This window comes from Nuphar pumila, chromosome 1, assembly GCF_984573655.1.
Source record: "Nuphar pumila chromosome 1, dmNupPumi1.hap1.1, whole genome shotgun sequence".
Classification (NCBI taxonomy): domain Eukaryota; kingdom Viridiplantae; phylum Streptophyta; class Magnoliopsida; order Nymphaeales; family Nymphaeaceae; genus Nuphar; species Nuphar pumila.
In genome coordinates this window covers 4,742,355-4,763,292 of record NC_143249.1, presented here as the reverse complement: position 1 = coordinate 4,763,292, position 20,938 = coordinate 4,742,355, and the positions used below count along the sequence as shown (strand labels likewise).

The window sequence follows — 20,938 nt, the reverse complement described above, 5'->3', positions numbered from 1 at the left end:
TGGGTGGACCTGTGGGACTTGATGCACTTAAAAAAGAAAGGTCAGAAACAGACCAAGTTGAAAGTTATATGCTAAAGTAGGTCATGAATTTACTCCTTCCCAACAGTAGCAATATGGTAGAGGTCCCTTGCTTTTCCATTTTCCAATAAAGAAAACCAATTGTGTATATACTCGATCAAATTGACACCCAAAAGAGTCGCATCACTAATCATAAGTAACCTTTTAGTTATAACATTCTCAATCATTAAATGACAATGCTTAAGAGCGACTCAAAACCTTTGTCAAGTAAGATTAGTTGGTCAAAAAGCCTAATAAGAGGGAAGTCTTAACACATGCATACTTATTTTTTAATAGAAAAGTATGCACACAAATACTTATTATAGTAACATTTTATAACTTTGTGAGATATTAATATTTACTTCTTAAAAAAGCATGAGTAATGTTTACTACCCTCGTGGGTAAGGAACCTTTTAGTGAAAAAATGTAATATTTTTATTCTTTTTGTTTTTTTACACATCTGACCCTTCGGATATGATTACATGTTAAGTTTAGTAGAAAATAGCGAATATGTCAGATTTTATGAAGGTTGAAAAGTCAGCGGCTTGCAATCTACCAAATTTTTAAACCTCAGAAAAATAAATTTTGTTGCTAAAATTTTGAAAATATATGATCGAAAGGTCGGTTTATACTATTTTAACCATGTTGAACACATACATGAGATCAGATTTGGTCATAACAACCCCCCTCTATGAGTGGTTTTCTTACCCACGAGTGTAGCAAATGCTATGGCTTTTAGCATGAGCCTATAGATGGCAAGAATCAAACCGTATGGGAGAAAAAAAAATTAAAGAGTTATTTTCATGATCATACATCTCTTATAATTAAGGCAAACCCAAACCGTACTTCCCTTATTTCATTTTCCAAAATCAACCCTTCCTTTTTGCCAATCATGACAAAACGACTCTTAGTTACATGACATTAACTTCTTGAAATGTAAAGATGATTTTAAAATATAGCAGGCTTGGGGAGAAGGGGTTGACTCCTTTGTCCCAAGTTGACTGCCACCGGTTGTGTAGGTGCCTTTCACTGGTAAGCTTTGTAAGGGCTTGGGTGTTGGTGAACCGGCCTAGATATTACGTGCTATGATGGAGAACTTCCTCACAGAAGAAGAGATTTTGAAAAAATCAAATAAGGTACAAATATTTTTTTAGTATTGTTCAGAAAGTAGGGATGATAATGAAGAAAAAAACTCCAAAAAAAGTAACTCATTAATGTGCTTTGATGTTTGATAAAAACTTGTAAATTTTTAGATGCACGCAGTTCGTAAGAGAATTTTTAACCAAACTTCATGGAGTTCCAAAGCAAAATTCAAACTTCATGAATTTTCAACCAAACTTCAAATACTCGGACGAGATCATCTTGCATAAATGTTAGAAGAGTTGCTCGAGCAAGTTAATCGTCTTCAATAAACTTGTTATGAGTTTTCTTTTTTTCTTCGGTCGGTTTATCAATTAATGAAGATTTTGCATTGTTCAATATATATAGGGTCTTGTCATGTGTCAATAGATATTTCATTTTTTTCTTCATATTTCAAAATTTGTCCTATTGAGTTTTTTTATTTTGGACAACTCAACCATAACTATTCGATTTGCTATTTTCCTAATTATAAACAAATATTAGAATTAATAAAGTATATTTTAACTAATATTTATAAATATAACAAGTTTTGATCCTTCTAAACTAGTTTATCATGCAATATGATCTTTAAGTCTGCAAGAAACTCACAAAAAATGTTAAATTTAAGCACTTTTTGACAAAGATAAGTAGTAGGTGGTTTCTGAAATCCTGAACTATTTTTCTGCAATTTTCAGAAAGGCAGAAGCCTTTTTAAGCAAAAATGAAAACAGAATCCTCAAAATAATTTTTTTTTGAGTTAAACAGAAAGATTCGACTCTCTTTATGTAATTTAAAAAAAAAATCAGTGTCTTTTCAAAAAATCCTGAGTTTAATAGAAAAGGATTGAACCACTTTTCTGCAATTTCAGAAAAGTCAGATATTGTTTTTTGTTTTTCAAGAAAAAGTAACCCTTTTTTCAAATTTACAATAAATTTTAGGTTTAATCCGAAAAAAAAAAATTAAACTTATATGTTAAAACGAAGAGGAACCCGATTAGGGTTGCTTTTCGTTAAAAAAAAAATGTTCAGAGAAGGCTGTCACTGCTACCTGCCTGAGCGGCGTTGGATTTTTCGGCAAAGATCCCTCTGGCGACTTCCTCCTACCTATCCGGCGACTCCCAGGTATACAAGAACCCCTTTCCCCCTATTTCTTCCTCTTTTGCTTTTTTTTTTGTCTGTCGCTGCAGACAACGTCGATCAGGCAGCAACCCACTACGCCTTAGAGGGGTCGACCAGTGGTCAGACATGCGTCAAACCAACAGCGTGGTCAGATTCTCAGAGTACTGGAGAGAATCCGGTCTCTGCCAGTCGTTGTAGGCGGCCAGTCTGATGGCTGCTCACGACACTCGGCTACTTGTCGGCTATAGGACACTACACGAGATCCGAAAATCATTGCATGACACCTTCATCACTGAGGGACTAGATGTTTCCGCCCATTTTTGTTTTCCCTTTTTTTTTATTTTAGCGATGACTCGCTGGAGTGGATGTCATCTGCATGGTGTTGATTCGATGAAGCATTCGATGAAGCAACCTGTACCAGGGTTGGCCCGTCGTTCTTCAGCCGTCCACGATGTTTTGGGTTTTTCGACAATGACCCGATGGAGTGGAGGAACCCACTAAACTGATTTGTGCATGCTCGGTTTCAACGTCGGCCAAAGTCGGTCTGACGTTTGATTTTTTTTTTTTTGAAAAGAAAAACTCGAAGAGGGCCGAACCCTCTTCCTGTTTTATTTTTCCCTTTTTTCTTTATGCAAATCGAAAACATGCTTGGTTCATCGATTTGTCTGAATTAGAAAAATAAAAGTGGCCTCTCGCTTTGTTTTTTATTTTTCTTTGTTTATGCACTTTTTTGACAACGAGTTTCTGCCGTTAAATGGCATTCAATTTTTGCGTCTGCACACATAGGGGACTTTCGGCGGCATTGTCAGAGGTTTTTATCGAACCTGCGTAACCTGCGCTCTGATACCAATGTTGCGAAGCAACTTTGCACGGGGACGAATTTGCAGCGGGATGAAGGCTTCACTGTTACGCTCGAAATTGCTAGGGAGTCTGAACTCTTAACCCTTCTTCTATCTATCTCAATGCTTTAATAACTAGAACTGTTACTTTCTTTCTGCGTATGTTTTGTATATTTTCATACTGCATTTATAGACATGAAAGGGTTCAAGTTTTGAGTCACAACCCTGTGAGAAATCTCTTCATTCCTCAAGAGACACGTCCCTTGTATTGTGACTGTTGGAATGGCCTCTAAGAGTTGGCCATACGACCTTACAACTTTTCCCTTTTCCAATTCGGTGTTAGGCTTGATTGGCGCCTTATCATTATGGCCATTGATCATTTACTTCTCGATTACTACGCACATCTCAGAGGCGAAAATCTCACTTTTCTTTTCTTTTATTTCTTGTATATTTCCATACATCTCGTTCGACACTTTTGCTGTAGTCACATGGGGATTATTGGATTTTCTCAAGATCTTGTGATTGTAAATCATAAGCACATCACTTTCTTACATAAAATGCTGCAAGTAGTTGTGATTGTTAGCCACGAGGTCAATCTTGCGACCAAGAATCACAGGGTTTAAGGGACGAATGATTCTCAAGTGTGAATCATGATCACAGCTTGCAGCATTTTATGTAAGAAAGTGATGTGCTTATGATTTACAATCACAAGATCTTGAGAAAATCCAATAATCCCAAGCTTGTTTCTGGTGTAAACAGCAATCAATTCAGCACATACACATACATTGGGGCTCCTAAGATGAGCATCTTCCAGGTCATTTCAGCTTGGCTCACTAAGAGCTCATTCGAACTCATGAAATATGCTCCGCGAGCCAAGCGAGCATCAATGGGGTGCTCAGTCGACCAGAGTTTATTAGGATAAGAATATAGATGTTTTAAGTATCATTTTGACGCAATATTATAGCATAGATTGGTTGCTTGAAGTTCATGGCTCGCAAAGAAAAGGTGTAACATTCTCTTCCTACCGCTACAGCAGCATACAAATTCTATATACTTTTTAAAAACGTGTTTGCACAAGCTCAGCTCATCTACCTTGGATTTGTCATCAACCTAAGCCATGATCCCAGCCCCAAGCTGGAATCAATTCAGGCTAAGCCATGATCTCAGCCCCAAGCTGTAGTTAGGCATCAGTCTAAATTAGCCCAGTGCTCACTCCTACAGCTTGTTTAGCAGCCCTCCGTTATGAATAGAATAAGCTTAAATAATTGTTTTTTTAACTATCGAATATTCACCTAATGATAATTTTATCTGCCATAAATAATTACATTTTTGGGGCGCAAGATGAATGCCATAGTTAGACTAGGAGTTGCACTATCTTAACATGAGCTCTGACGTTGAACTTTCGAAGACAAACAAAACCACTAATTTACAATATCCAAACAGTCACGATTCACCTCACCAATGGAATTTCAAAATTCTAATCTCAAAATTAAGTGCACAAAATTAAAGAACAAGGCCTCAGCCTCCACCCAATGATCTCCCAAACTAACTTTCTTCTTTCAAATCTAAGTCGCACCAAATCAACCCGTTAATTTATTTGCTAGATTAGTTATTAACCTTTTAGAAAAGGGTAAGTTCAAATTTTGCCAACTTATAGACAAGCTTAATAATGAAATGTCTGACCGGAGGCCAGCCAATGGGGCGTTTTTTTGTTTCATAACAGTACCCCTTTAGACCAGAAAGAAAGAAAAGAAGAGGGGAAAAAAAAAGGAAAAAACAGACTGATAACAAGAGGAAGCGTCTCACATCCTGAAACCTGCAAAAAGTTCGTATTTTCTTTATCGTATTCTGAACGAGAAACAGAGGATCAATAATAATGAAAACTTAACAATGAACCTCCAAAGAAAACTAATTATACAATTTCATTATCTTCAGGCTGTTCATGCAAACACATACAAGCTTATTTTTATCTTACACCGGTCAATAAACTGATGATAATGTATACTGTATACTATGCCACTGCCACCACATGTAGAGATGTCCAGGTTTTATGTACATGTACCACAAGTGTGAGTCCAACAATAACTTGAGAACAATGGACTATTGATATAGCGAACAGGAAGATCGCTCCTGAGCCCTGCAAAATTGATACCTTATCTATAAGCCTAATTAGTTATAATCAGAATTAATGGAAAAATAACTCGAGCGATCCACTTGTTCACTGCATCATATATACATTCCTTTTCTTGTGAATGGAAAAAGAGGCCATCTGAATTCAAAAGATCACATAGTGAAGTGTCATTCTACATCATCAGTGAACAACCAACTCAGGTATTCATTCCTGTTGTCCAGCACCGAGCTAAAATCCTGGGAAACGACTCTCTTGGTCAACAAAGTCCCACCATCACAGCCAAGTTTGTATGCATAGTATAGTAACCCATATCGGTTGGGCCGAAAATAAGATACAAGGAGAAGAAGAAGACGAACAAGAAGATAAGATGATGATTGATGGTATATTTCTTAAAAACTTTGTTATGTATTGTAATTTGTAACTGTTAAGTATTCGTAAACTTGGTTTTGTTAGGTATTGGTAAACTTGGTTTTTTTGCATTTGATGAATCTTATGGTATATTCTTAATTGAAGATATTACTATTTTGCATTGTTCTTGTGAGATTTGATGATTGATGATGTGTTGATGGGACATAAATGCTTCACATGTGATTTTATGGTTGCATTTTGTGCATTTAATCACTGTTTTGTGTATTATGATTTTTTAGAATATTTGTTATTGTTTTTTTTTTATTATGATTTTTTTAGAATTTTTTTTTTCAAAATTTACAATTTCTTACAATATGATCCGGGTTCGTAACAAACTTAACCTGACATCGGATCCGAATCTTAAACAGTGGATCCAGGTGATCTAGGTATGGATCAGGTGCTCTGGGTATGAAAATGGGCAGTGATCAAGAAAATCTTGACTGAACACGTATCCCCCACTCAGAGAGAGAGAGAGAGATTGAAAAACCACTGTCATTCAAGCTCACAATAAGGCTCTCTTCCAATACTATATTAATTCAAGTGCAAAATACAACTTTTGTATTGGTGGAAATTGTGTGAGTGACCATCTTATGCTAGTGATAACGCTACAATAAGGGAAGCCGTAATGCGTTCTACCATACAGTTCATATAAATCAGGCTTGGTGTTCCTCGGCCGCTGCAACAACTTGACCAACAGTTTGGAAGTTGCGCCTCTCCTTCATGATCATCTTTGCAAACAGAAGAGCTCTTCTTTCACAGTTTGCTCGCTTTTCAGCATCTTGAATTGATTCAAGATCCTCAACATGAGCTACACCGACAATCCTCCTGAATGATAAAGGAAGAAATATGAATGATTTTGCATCCTACAGATTACAGAGACAGCACATGTTACATGCAAGGACAATGCAAGACTTGGATATTAAGTTTCCAAAATAGAGGAAGCAAGTACTTATATGGACAATTTTATCAAACACACACACACACAGACAAAGGGAGAGGGAGAGGGAGAGGGAGAGAGACCTGCCCTCAGCAGCCTGTGGAGTAATATGAACTAGTATCATGCCTTGGCAAGAAATCTCAAGAAATAGTGCAGGCCCTAGAAAGCACTTCAAATTACTAAAACTTAAACATCCATTTACGAGTTAACTGACATGAGATCTGAAGTAGTATTTGCATTTCAAGCAACTCAAAGAGATTCATCAAGAAAAAAAAAGGAACTACGGAGGAAATCTCATCAAATGAAGGCAAATTAAAAAGATCAGTTTCCATAAGAGGTCACATATTTACTTTCTTAACTTCACCTATGGCATGTTGCAGGAATAACATGTAAATTTTCCTGTACCACAAAGTCCCAAAATGCAACCTATTCAATTGGGCTATAGTTTCTGCAGCAATGATGCCACTACAACACAAACTCATGACTCAGATTTAAAAGAACAATATGAAGTTTGTTCAAGTTATCCATAAGTGTTCGTAAGTCTGAAGATGAAGCCTATTGGACAATAAAAAATACAGGTGATATGACGAAAATTATGCATAAATCAATGTGCAGTAATTATGATGCAAGAAAACAGATACCTTATCATTTTAGCTGCACCAAAGCCAAGAGTATCGTGAAACAAATCTTTCATGTACTTGTTTTGCACAAGCAACTGAACCTCCGTGTTGTTATATATTCCTGGAAGATACGCATCACCTGAGCCATCTTTACGTTCTTTCCAAAGTGTAGTGAACTTCTTCTCAAAAAGATTCCAGGTGTCTTCTATAGTTCTCAAGATCCACTGTTTATATTCCTGCATAGCTACAATCTTTTAGGGACAGGTTGAAACTTGAAAAGCTAAGTCACTCCTTTATAGTGGTGTAGAACCCAGGAATGTGCATGCATATAAAAATTGAAAGATGATATATAAGGTACTTTTCTGTATGCATAAATTTATTCTAGACTGCATTGCAATTTCTAATGGAAGAGGTGAGAATCGTGTGCCAGATTCTACGGTGCTATAACTTTTCAAGCTGGGGTTTAGACCAGGTGAGATTCAAAGTCAAGACCCCTTGGCTATGATAGTTTGTCCTAACCATCCAGCTATCTCATTTGATCCCAATGGTGATATAACTTTACAAGAAAGAATGTAGCATAAGCAGAAGTTATCAAAATGCCAGTTGTTTAGCAGCTTAACGTACAAGAGTATAAAATCATTTATATGATTAACATTGTAAGTACAATGGTTTGAGTTATCAAATCATTTATGCAACGGTACAACTCAGACAACTTGGACCATAACAATTATCTTGAAGCAATAAATTCAAGAAGTTAACTGCTTACATGACACAAGTTTCTAGCCGAGACAATATTCACTGAAGATGGCATGCCTTCATAATGGGAGTAAAACAAACTTACCTATCCCAAAGGGTCCTCAGAGAAATAAAAGAATTTCCACAGAATAGCTATTACATTGTCTAAAAATGGTCAGTATTAGAATCTGAAAACTCCATCCCTGTCAGATCCAAATAAACATGGCCTAAAAGTTTTCAGAAAATACATTCCCAAATATTGCAAAAAATGTCTATGAAGAATCAGAAAAATGTTGGGGGAGTTTCACCGCCGGTCCGGAGTAGCCGGCGCCTCAGACACCAGCCGGTCGGATCCCCTGCAAAATCAAACACACAGAATGCGTACCTGAGGCGGCCATTGCCGGAGGGCGGAGGATTGCCGGAGAGGGGTTTCCTTCAACTCAGCCGGTCCGCAGCCACCACAAGCGCAGGCTTCCGAATGCCACCGGTGAGTCGACCCTTTTCCCTCTTGATGGAAATCGACCTTATGGAGAGGAAAAAATCTAAACCCTCTCTCACGGTTTTCCGTTTTTGTATCACACTTATGGGGGTTGCTCATGAAACCCCCTTTTATAATCACCGAATGAGAACAGTTAAGCAACCGTTCCCCTTTTATTCGGTGATGGGTTTAACGGAAGGAGCATCTTTATGGGGAGCGTTACCCACATCGTGGGTAACCACCACCAACGTGGTGGTTTATTCCAACAAAAAATGCATCCTAAAATGATTCTCTGAAACATTAGAAGAAATGCCCTGAGAAAGAATTCTTGGACAAAATAAATGAGTTACTCTTAAACCTCAAATGATAAATGACACTAACAGGAGATTCTTGCCCTGCTTTGGCAAAAACTTTGGACTTATCAACATTTACTCAAGACCCATATAAAAAAATTAATTCTTGAGGATAGAAAATTTCCCCAAAACAAGTTTCAAATAACATTTTGAACAGCCCCAAGGGGGGTTGGCAGAGTGGGGTGGGTCCTTGGCTGCTAGACAGGCAGTCAAGGTTCGATTCTCATGGCTATTGCCCCTCTGTGCAAGCCAACGCATAGCATAGGCCTCGGGGGCAGAGGTCCTAGACTCAGAATTTTAAGCTGCTGGCACGACGATGGTAGGTATGGCAGGTTGATCCAGAGCGACCAGGTCTTCATGCCAGGTGCGGTTTCTTAGGGTTATAAATTAAAAAAAAAATAACACTTTGAACAGTGTAATCTGTGTTAGAATTGTATTTGTCTTGGATATGGATCCAATATGGGATCCATATCCGTACGTATGCTCCCCCATATGGGCGGTGGCATACTTGTAAATCTTGTAATGTTTTCATGTATTTTGTTTAGAGGAGGAAGATCCTATATATACATAATTAAAGAGGGACACAGACATTACGTGCCCTACTTTTCTCTCTCCTTTTGGCGTCTCCCTCCTCTCTTCCTTTCCTCTCTTCTCTTTTATTACTTTGATTTTCAGATTGAAGACTGTTCTCCAAAGCTTGAAGGCGCTCTATCTTGAAGACTTATTCAGATTCTTACATGGTATCAGAGCGGAACGTCACCAGGTAATCCAAATCCCCAAATCTGTCTTCTCTACCCTAACCCTAAAGTCGTTATTTCTGCCGCCATTTTTTTTTTCTCATCTCCCTCGTTCGTAATACTCTGCCTGCGTCAACATAGACGCAGAAATACCCAAACCCTAATACCTCTTTTTCTGTCTGCGTCAATATAAACACAGAAATACCCTAACCCTAATTTTTTTTTTCTGTCCACGTCAAAATATATTGTCTGTGTCTATTCTGATTGTTATTCTCTTGTGTTCTGTGTTCATCTTGGTGATTTTCTTTTATGCATACTGGTTTTTCATACGTGACCTCTTGCTAGAATCTCTGCCCTCCTTCCTGCATGCTGTATGTTGCTATCTTTCTGCTGTTTTCCTGCGTGCTATCCCTTTTTCGATTGCTTTTCGAACAACATATTCTCTGCTAGCATATCCGCCATCCTTTGCGGGTAATTTTCTGCTAGTTTCTTGTTGGGCTTCACAGCAGCACTGCTTTTCTCTGCTTCACGTCAAATGGTGCTTCTTTAATCTTACATTCCAGCATTATATCAGCACAACCATGTCTGCCCTCTCTTCGAGTTTCCTCTCCCAACTCATCTCCCAAAAGTTAACCCATTCCAACTATTTGACGTGGAAACGTAAAATAGTCCCTTTCATTAAAAGCCATTGTCTATATGGTCACATTGATGGCTCTACTCCAGTCCCGCCTGAATCGATTTTGTGTGAAACAAAGGATGCTACTAGTTCGGTGACAGCTACAGATAATATCCCTAATCCGGCATATGCCGTATGGATGGCACATGATCAGGCTTTAGTTGCTTATATTACTTCTACTCTCTCTGAAGAAGTGCTTGCAGGTATAGATGATGATATCACAGCTTTTCAATTATGGAATATGCTTGCAAATACATACTCTCAAGTTTCAGAAGCTAGATATCTCCAATTGAAGCGTCAATTTCAAAGCATCAATAGAGGCTCCAGATCTATACTTGAGTATCTCTATGAGATTAAAAATGTCAGCGATCAACTTGCCATTATTGGTCATCCTATTTCAGACAAGGATAAAGTTCAGCAGGCCCTCAGTGGACTAGGGTTAGAATTTGATATATTTTGCATTGCTCTAGAGGTTCTTCCTACTTTACCCTCTTTTGAAGACTTAAAGGCAAAATTGATCCAGCACGAGGCTAGTAGAGTTCACAGGCATGATGCTTCCCTTTCTACTTCACCTAGTGTTTTAGTTACTTCTACACATGGTATGTCAGGACAGCGTGCACATACTTGGGCTCACACATCCGGCCAAGGAAAGGGTATTCTTCCTACTCCTCAGGGCAGTACTCCTGTTAACATGCCAAAGCGTATCCCTACATGCTTCTATTGCAACAAGAGAGGACATGTTAAATCTGAATGTTGGCACAATCCTCAGAACAAAGCCAAGGGAGGTCGACGTGATCACAAGCCCACCCCCTCTACCACTTCTAGATCGTCTTCCTTCTCCTTCACGCCCGATGCACAACAACTCCTAATGACAGCTATGTCCAACCTGAATCTCAAGCAAAATGATGATGGTGTCTGGTATGTGGATTATGGTGCTGCCGCCCATGTGACAGATGATGCAGGTAAACTCTCTAGTGCTTCTCCATATTTAGCAAAAGGTTCTGTAGTTACAGGTGATGGCACTCATCACAAAATTACTCACATTGGAAATGCATATGTTTCTTTGCCGCATACTTCTCTTCCTTTACACAATGTTTTAGTTGTCCCTAATGTCAAGAAAAACATTATTTCAGTATCTAAACTCATTGATGACTCTTCCTCATCAGTTGAATTCACTCCTTCCTCTGTTTTTGTCAAGGATCCTCTCACCAAGACGATATTCACTGAAGGAACTCGTGAAGGCAACATGTACGTCCTCAAAGAAGCTCCTCCAGTGTCCAAGTCCAGTCCACCTGTTTCCTTTCCTATTAGTCTGAATGAAGTTAATTTGACTCAAATTGATATGCCCTCTGTTTGGCATAATCGATTAGGCCATTGTAGTCATTCTTTTATTTCTAGTCTTGTTATGGATGGATTGTTGCACAAATCCAGTTTGAGTCCTGTTAATAAGTCAGGCATGTGCTCAAGTTGTCAACTTTGTAAGAGTCATGCCCTCCCTTTTAATTCCATCAATAAAAGAGCTTCTAAATTGTTTGAGACGATTTACTTTGATGTTTGGGGACCAGCTCCTGTCTCATCTTCTTCCGGCAGTAGATACTATGTCATTTTTGTTGATTCTTTTTCTCGCTATACATGGATACACTTCATAAAACACAAGTCCGAAGTGTTTCATCTGTTCACTCAATTTCATGCCCTCATTCAAAACAAATTTTCATCCAACATAGTGCATTTTCAATGTGATGGTGGTGGTGAATATTTATCATCTGAATTTACTGAATACTTGCTAAATCATGGCATCACTAGACAGATATCTTGTCCACACACACCACAACAAAATGGCATTGCAGAACGCAAGCACCGGCACATTGTAGAGACTGCCTTAAGCATGCTCCATGACACTGATCTCCCTATGACTCTATGGACTAAGGCATTTCACACGGCTGTTTATGTTATAAATCGATTGCCTTTAGCTCTTCTCGCAGGGAAATCTCCTTTCTTCCTTTTGAATCATGAGCATCCTAAGTATGATGAGCTTCGGGTTTTTGGATGCATTTGTTATGTTCATGTTGATTCCAGCCTCCGGAACAAACTTCAAGCTCGGGCTGTTATGTGTCAGTTTGTGGGCTATGCAGATCATTATCGAGGCTATAGGTGCTATAATCCCCTAACAGGTCGTATACATATTTCAAGACATGTTGTTTTTGATGAACTCAGGTTGCAGTTTCACACTTCTTCTAAGGCTCTTCATGATTCAGCGTCCAGACTGTATGATCCATGGTTATGTGCTGATATCTTAGGCGATGGGATTCAACCGACCACCTTCCCAGCCCCTTATGACAGTACTCACATTGAAGCAGATATGTCTGATGCCCAGATGGATTATCCTCCTTTAGACAGGTTTTCTGGCTTGGTTTATTCTCGTCGCACTCCTGCCTCTACTACTAATTCTGCCATTGTTCCTTCCCATCCACGAAGGTCCACTCGAGTGAGGCATCTCGTGGATAAATGGGTAAGCTATGACACTTTCACTTTGGATTTTCAGTTTTTTATGACCAGTTTGCATAAACAGACTGAACCAAAGTGTTATTCTCAAGCCTCTAAAAAATCCTGTTGGATTGAAGCTATGAATGAAGAAATGGAAGCCTTGAATGAATGTCAAACATGGGAAGTCGTTCCACGGCCAAGGGATAAGAATGTTGTTGGGTCTAAATGGGTTTATAAAATCAAATATAAACCAGATGGCAGTATTGATAGGTATAAAGCTCGACTTGTGGCTAGAGGTTTCACTCAACAACATGGCGAAGATTATGATGAGACTTTCAGCCCTGTTGTTAAGATGAGTACCATTCGAGTTATTCTTTCTCTTGCAGTTACTCTTGGATGGCCATTACATCAACTTGATGTCAAAAATGCATTTCTTCATGGTTTCCTCAAAGAGGACGTTTACATGGAACAACCTCCAGGATATGCTACTAATGATTCTAATTTATGGGTATGCAAGTTGCACAAGTCATTATATGGGTTAAAACAGGCTTCTCGTTCATGGTTTGAAAGGTTCTCCCTTCACATTCAAGAAGCTGGTTTTCAGAAGAGTGCCCTTGATCATTCTCTATTTATCTATCACAAAGGAGGGATCACTACTTGGTTATTGATATATGTGGATGACATAGTTCTCACGGGTAATACTTCCTCTCACATCGTTCAAGTCAAAGAGGTGTTAGAACAACACTTCAAAATGAAGGATCTCGGGGACCTCAGATACTTCTTGGGTGTTGAATTAGACAGGACTGATGACTCTCTCACTCTTTCCCAACACAAGTATGCCCTTGATATTCTCACCTCCTCTGGTATGACTGATTGTAAGCCCATTAACACGCCCAGCATTTTGCATGCAAAGTTGAATGTTTCAGATGGCAGTCCTGCATATCCTGATCCGACCTTTTATCTCAGTATTGTTGGGAAACTTCAATATCTGACATTCACTCGGCCCGACATTGTATATGCTGTCAATCAAGTTTCCCAATTTATGCATGCTCCCACAGACACTCATATGGAAGCTGTCAAGCGTATCTTACGTTATCTCAAGGGGACTATTGGCGATGGACTTACTTATAAACGCATGTCTCCTACTGTGGATGGTCATATTATCTCTACTTACACTGATGCTGATTGGGGAGGCGACCTTGATGAACGCCGATCTGTTTCTGGCTATTGTGTCTTTCTCAATTCTAACCTTGTCTGTTGGAGTAGTCGCAGACAACGCGCCATTGCAAAATCCAGCACAGAAGCTGAATATAGGGCCATGGCTGCTGGCACTGCTGATGCTACTTGGCTTCGTCACCTCCTTGGGGAATTATCTCTTCCTATTGCTCAGTCTTCCGTGTTGGTTGACAATCAGAGTGCCATTAAAATTTCATTCAATCCTATACTTCACAGTCGTACCAAGCATATTGAGATTAATCAACATTTCATTCGTCAGAAAATAGAAGATGAGGAAATCTCCCCTGCATATATACATACTTCTGAGCAAGTTGTTGATCTTTTCACCAAAGGACTCACTGGATCACAGTTTTGGCATTTGAAGAACAAGTTGGGCATGATGAAAACTCATGCACAACTTGAGGGGGGATGTTAGAATTGTATTTGTCTTGGATATGGATCCAATATGGGATCCATATCCGTACGTATGCTCCCCCATATGGGCGGTGGCATACTTGTAAATCTTGTAATGTTTTCATGTATTTTGTTTAGAGGAGGAAGATCCTATATATACATAATTAAAGAGGGACACAGACATTACGTGCCCTACTTTTCTCTCTCCTTTTGGCGTCTCCCTCCTCTCTTCCTTTCCTCTCTTCTCTTTTATTACTTTGATTTTCAGATTGAAGACTGTTCTCCAAAGCTTGAAGGCGCTCTATCTTGAAGACTTATTCAGATTCTTACAATCTGATCATGCAGCTATTGTTCTTAAAGATTACTATAAAGTAATATGAAAGACTAGATGCAAAACAAGCTAAATTATCCTGAGTAAAACTCCAAACAAAGCATTTATGCTTCTGAAATATATAAATATGCTCAATAAGTACCCCTACCAGCCTACCTTCATTAAAATATAAAAAGATCAAATCAAGACTGCCCCAAAACCGAGAGATGCATGAAAATTTTACACAAAAAAATTAAATTCTGGCTACACAAGTAAAGAAAAAACTATTTTCTCATAAAAATCATAAAAAGATTTAAAAGCTCTTCATGGTAATAGTAGATGAACCTAATTAAGAGAATGAATAAAAGATTTCCAGTTCATAACAATTTGCTAGACATATTGTTAGAAAGATTCAGAGAACTCATTAATCCTCAAGATTGGTTATCCTAGGAGGACAGTGCACATATATAAGTGGCCAAGAAACATAACTTCAAAAAACATGTATACCTGTTTTTCTTGTTCTTCACCAGCATGTCCATCTTTTGCAAAGAAAGCGAGAAACAGATTTCCCAAGAAAGCTCCAACATCAAAGCCCATGGGTCCATAAAATGCAAATTCCGGATCAATCACTTGTGTGGAATCAGAAGTCACCATGACAGAACCAGTGTGAAAATCACCATGTATTAATGCTTGAGCTCTCTCACAAAACCTACAAGTTTTGAGCCACTAACCAAATAAATCATTGTAAAATATGAAATAGTATGCCCAAGAGAAGAAAACAAGTTTCCAAGAGACAGTACATCGACTTCAACTCAGCAACTTCCAGCTTCAAAATATTGTCATTGCGGATTGCTTCAACATCACTATCAAGATAAGGAGAGGTCCAACGATTATAAGAAGATATCTGATATGGGTCTGAAAAAATAACCTGCTCTGTGAGCCTACACAACTCCACATTCCCACAGAATTCAGCAACTGTAAATAACAGACACAGGGACGTAGATCAGCAAATATGCATTAGATCTCACACACACATATGACAAATAAAAACTGGAAGGGCTAAATAAATCAGAGCCAAATAGGCAAGTGTAACTTCAGGAAACAGATCACACACACCCATGAAATTCTCATAATTGCTCCATACATTCATATATCCCATTGACCATGTATAGTTGCAACTTGCATCACAAAATTATGAGAGAGAGAGAGACTTGCCTCTCTGTTTGTGCTCCAACGTGGAGAGGTGCAGAAGAGATGTGTAATAAAGAGTTCTGGCCAGATATTCTGAAGTATGCTCGGCAAGCAGTGGGTATTTAATTCCAGCAATCAAGCCTTTTCTTAAAATGATATGGGGAGGCTTCAAGTAACGCATTGCAATCAAAGACATTTTCCTGTCTGCATGATAAACTTCTGGAACATGTTCTGGGCACAGACGACCATGCTCTTTCAGAGCCAATGTCTCAAAATATGCACGTTCCTTAGTCATTGGCCAGCTCTCCCCAATGCAGCGAACATATGGAAGTGCCTATTGTCAATGAAGCCATGAGAGGACAGTGGTCAGCCTCAAATATGACCATATAAATAAAATCATAAAAAATATATGTATGGGTCAAGAAATTAGCTCCCCCCAACCCCCCTTATGTAAACCAAATAAAATTCATAATTAGGTAACCAATTCGCAACATCAATTTTCAACAGATAAATCATATTCACATCATTAGACAAAGAAAGGCTTCGAGAAGAAGAGAGACTTCTATATTTATGTAATGGAAGGCTCATAATCAATAAACTAGCAAGAAGGTGAGGCATTTATAATAATATATTAGAAGTTCCATAATGAATACTCAGGGCAGAAGGTGAGGTATTTCCAGGTATATTATTGAATCCCCTAGCAACCTATTTACATTTCATCCAGAGTTGCACCTTAGTCTCTCCTGCAGTGGAATACCATTATATCACACATAGAGGCATTTAGCATCATTTGGTTCAGCCACGTTTCCAACGCCTGATGTTGCTCTGAACTTCTATTCACTTATTGGGGGTCTAATGCCATGGGCAAATTGTTATGTTAGAGCATCTTGACCAAAAAAAATCTGGAGTTTCCCCCATAGAATAATCTTCCAACCCCTTCTCCCCATCCTAAAAGATGCTGAGTGCTACACATTGTACCGACATCGTTCCTAATTTAGTAGATATATCCCTTACATTTCTCTATCTCAATGCACATTTCACACTCAAAAGGGAGAAACGTGCTTTGGAAGTGCAAAGATATCATATGAGTTCAAACCAGGCGAAAAGCAACAACCCAACCTGAAATTCACAGCTTTAAGCACTCCACATAAACACTGTACCTCCTACATGATTCTACGCATCATAAATTCAGTATTACTCACGATGACTCATCCATCCATTTGAAATCCTCGAGATGCGTTCCCCAAATGAACAGAATCACCAGTCCACAAGCACTCGATAGAAAGCACAAACATCAATAAAGTCAAATTCAGAATCCTCAAAAATACGTCTACCAACTCATACCAATCCGGGACAAGTCAATCCACGACAAAAAAGTGTATTTTTTTTCCTTTTCCTTTTGAAGGAAAAACTGTACCAAACATCTTAATTCAACCCCCCAATTTCCAAATTCCCCATTCGAAGCCTTATAATCTCAATTACAGACTCACTCACACTTCCCATAAGCACTCTGATCGATGATTTTCTCTAGTATTCACAAAAACATAGCGAGCAACGATTACGACGGAAGCGATTCATTACAGATCGAGCTCTACAAAAGGAGGAATCGCGAGTGTACCTGCTTGATCACGACGGAACCGCCATCTGCGACGACGATGAAAACGAAATTGAGGTTCCCGTCGCCAACCTCCCTCACGTTCAGGCCCTCCAGCCGGTTTCCGAGCACCGAGCAGAGGGCGGGAGTCGCTCGGATGTAATCCACCAGAGACTTCTCGTCCAGCGCACGGAATTCCGACTCCTCCGGCACGCCGTTTCCGGAAATCTCGCCCATTATCTCGCCGGAAAACTACGGTAATGAGCAGGGACGTCCGGCGATAGGCCGGGGACGAGATGGACAGAGAGAGCGTGCGGGGAAAGAGGAAGCCTCGGACCTTTTTATATGTTTCCCACGTGCATCTAAGATTCCTGCCAATTTTTTTTTAATTTCGGAAAGGTTATCTTTCTTCTCATAGAATGACGGATAGCTCCTTGGTTCAAAAGTTTGGACCCTTCGAGCCTTTGACCACTTAACTTTCTCCGGCCTGACTCGACGACGAGTCTGGATCGGTTGTGACTGAGATTGATTCTGTGACTCATTATTACATTTTGGATTTGATATAAAGGAAAGTTTTGCAGATCCAAATACTGATGCAGACACGGATACAGTGTGGACGTGAGACACAAATATGTAATTTTTAAGAAAAAATACGATATAAAAGGACAAGCATTTTGCATATCAACTTGGGAGTATTTCTAGCAAGCATGTGAATTCTACCAAAAAAATCTACAGGTTAAAAGCATAAAGTTTTCCACCTGAGCGGTTTGGTGCAATGGGATTGGGTTGATGACGGGGGCAGTCTAAGTTCAAATCTCATGGGCGTCACCTTCCACAGTAAGCTGAAGCTTGGCGATTCTCTACGAGTGGAGGAGGGAGGGGTAAGCCCTCAGAGTTTTATGCCGACACCTTTAGTACGGCAGGGTGAGCCAGCGCAGCTATGTCTTTGTGCTTGAGGCAGTTTCTCTGAGTGAAAACAAATAAATAAATAAATGAGCCAATTTAAATTTGACAAATGACAAACCAGGTCTTTGAACTCTGCGTCTGGGTCTGAGTGAGAGCAAATCCAGAACCAACAAGGGCTCCACTTATCTGGTAGAGGCGACTCATAAAAGCTACTACTAAAGAACATGATTTCGAAACTCATAGTGCACTTCCCTTTGCCGCAAGGTTAAAACTGGTGAGATTATTTTGGTCATCCACGAGGTGTTTATGTTGATGAGTTTGCGAGTGAGGGGGGGGGGGGTGATTTTTCTTTATTATAGAAAAAAATAAGTCAGGATTTATGAGGGTTGACCGTCATTTTTTTTTTTAAAGAAAGGGGTAAGATTGGTATACTTGGTTTGTTGGTAGGATACATTGAACCTGGTCCCTTAAGACTGTTTTCAGTGAACAGTGCCAGCATGGCAAAACGTTAAAGGAATCCTAAGAAAATGGAACTACAGAAATGTACTTGCTCCAAAGTCATAGATGTAGGCTGACGTGGATAGAAGTCGGGCCAAACTGATGCGTTCTTTTCACCAACCTCGACCCGGATTCGGCCCGTCTAAAATCTCCAAAACCAGATCCAGGTAAGGCTGCCGATGGGTCGAACCACGTCTGGACTCATCCAGTGTAAATCAGGATCCGTTCCTGAGTTGTCAGCATGGAACTGGTCCGATATGGGCAGGGCCATTCTTAACAGACACTGCATCTGGCTTTAAAGACGCCGGATCAAACGCTTCTGGTGCGTGGGTGTGTCTGTAGTTTTATCGTGCAAGGTAGGGTTGTCATGTCCTCATTTGGGGTTTTATCTAGGAATGGCAGTGGACCAAGGCGGGTGCAAGGAACAAGCTTTTCACTCATGTCCCATCTCAAAATTTTGCCCTGCATCCGTGTCGGGTTTTGATTTTCACCTTCATCCGTATCCGTGGTTCATTCTCCATTTTTATATCCTCCATCTCCAACTCAAATGGGGTGGGTTTGGATGGATCACTATTTTTTTTATCTGATATAAGATTTTAATAGTCCTTTAAAGCCATTAGAAGTAGGGATGGCAGTGGGGGTGGGGCGGGGGACCAGGTCTCCACCCCGCCCCGCCTTCATCCCCGTTTCATGTCCCCCATCCCCGGTTCAAATGGGGATGAGGCAGAGCGGGGATATTGCAAGAAAAAGTGATGGGGATGGGTCGGGGCGGGGATCGTGAAAAAGTGTACATCCATCCCCGAACGGGGATGGATTTTAACCTTCGTCCCCGCCTCCATCCCCATTTCATACCCTTCATCCTCGGTCCAAACGGGGCGAGGTGGGGCCCCGCTTTCCCCCGGTCCACTGCCATCCCTAGTTAGAATAAAGAGAGAAAAGAGATGAGAAAAATGAGACTCGTTCGTCTGGTTAGGAAGTAGGAACTTAGGGTTTGAAAAAAAAAATATATATATATATATATATATAATTTAAATATTATTTTATAATATAATAAGGATATATTAATAATTTCATTAACGGGATGGGGTGTGTTGAGACGGGGTGAAGATAAGAGTAAGTTCATCCCTCACACGGCTTTTGATTTTCACTTCCATCCCTTTCATTGCTCGTTTCATGTCCTTCATCCCCGCCCCAAATGAGGCGGGTTTAGAGGGACCCCAGTTTCTCCCAGTCCACAGACATCCTTAGTTTTACCTCATGGAGGGCAGGCGCATTAAGCAACCCGGTCCTAGGGGAGGGTTTCCTCCCTATAGAAAAGAAAGAAAAAAAGAATGGCTTCAGTTTAGATTCGTAGCCAACCCAATTCTCATACTAGACATCCAAATTCGTCTGTGATCCAAATATATATTGCCTGGATCTAACAAAAATGTTAGGAATGAGTTTGGATCTGAGTTGAAATCTGGCATTTGCATCAAAGTACCAGGCTTGGGCTGGGTCTGATTGGATCTACCATAGGAAAGATCAGATCCACTTTGGATAGTAAGGGCTTGGCAGGATTAACAAAATAAAACCATTAATGAACCAAACAAACTATGACATGTAGTGCCTAGCTGACCCAGCCCACCATGAGCTAAGTTTGAGTCAAGGTTTTAGGCTCTGACCTGTTAGCTACCGGGCCTAAACCCAGCTTGTTATATACATGGGTTCATTTTGTGATTGTCTTTATCGATGATATACTTATATACTCTGAAAGCATAAAGCAACATCGAGAACATTTGAGGATTGTATTGGAGACTCTCAAGGAACACCAGTTGTTCGCTAAATTCTCCAAGTATGAATTCTGCTCGAGAATGTCATGTTCTTAGGCCATGTCATATCGCGAGACGAAGTATCGGTGGACCCGACTAAGGTTGAAGCTGTATTAAATTGGGGTCAACCGAAGAATATCGGTGATATCATGAGTTTTCTAGGATTAGCAGGCTATTATAGAAGATTCATTCAAGACTTTTCACGGATTGTCATGCCCATGACCAAGCTTCTGAGGAAAGGAATTAAGTTCGAATGGACGGATAAATGCGAGGAGAGTTTTCAAATCTTAAAGAAGAAGCTTATCATCGC

At 39.7% G+C, this 20,938-nt stretch overlaps 1 protein-coding gene across 1 annotated transcript; it reads right to left on the bottom strand.

Annotated features, from left to right (window-relative positions):
* Positions 1 to 6,174: 6,174 nt before the first annotated feature.
* Positions 6,175 to 17,725, bottom strand: LOC149847753 (methylthioribose kinase-like). Its single transcript, XM_089998855.1, has 6 exons — positions 17,441 to 17,725; positions 15,847 to 16,156; positions 15,432 to 15,606; positions 15,139 to 15,340; positions 7,251 to 7,465; positions 6,175 to 6,497 (listed from the first exon to the last, which is right to left on the bottom strand). The coding sequence occupies exons 1-6, from the start codon at positions 17,651 to 17,653 to the stop codon at positions 6,326 to 6,328; spliced, it is 1,287 nt and encodes a 428-aa protein (XP_089854981.1). The 5' UTR covers positions 17,654 to 17,725; the 3' UTR covers positions 6,175 to 6,325.
* Positions 17,726 to 20,938: the final 3,213 nt, after the last annotated feature.

Coding starts and splice junctions, on each gene's coding strand:
- LOC149847753 (XM_089998855.1), bottom strand. CDS start 17,653: ATGGGCGAGATTTCCGGAAACGGCGTGCCGGAGGAGTCGGAATTCCGT. Junction 16,157..17,440: donor GTTCCGTCGTGATCAAGCAG/GTACACTCGCGA, acceptor CATTGACAATAG/GCACTTCCATATGTTCGCTG. Junction 6,498..7,250: donor GGTGCAGCTAAAATGATAAG/GTATCTGTTTTC, acceptor TTTATCATTCAG/GAGGATTGTCGGTGTAGCTC.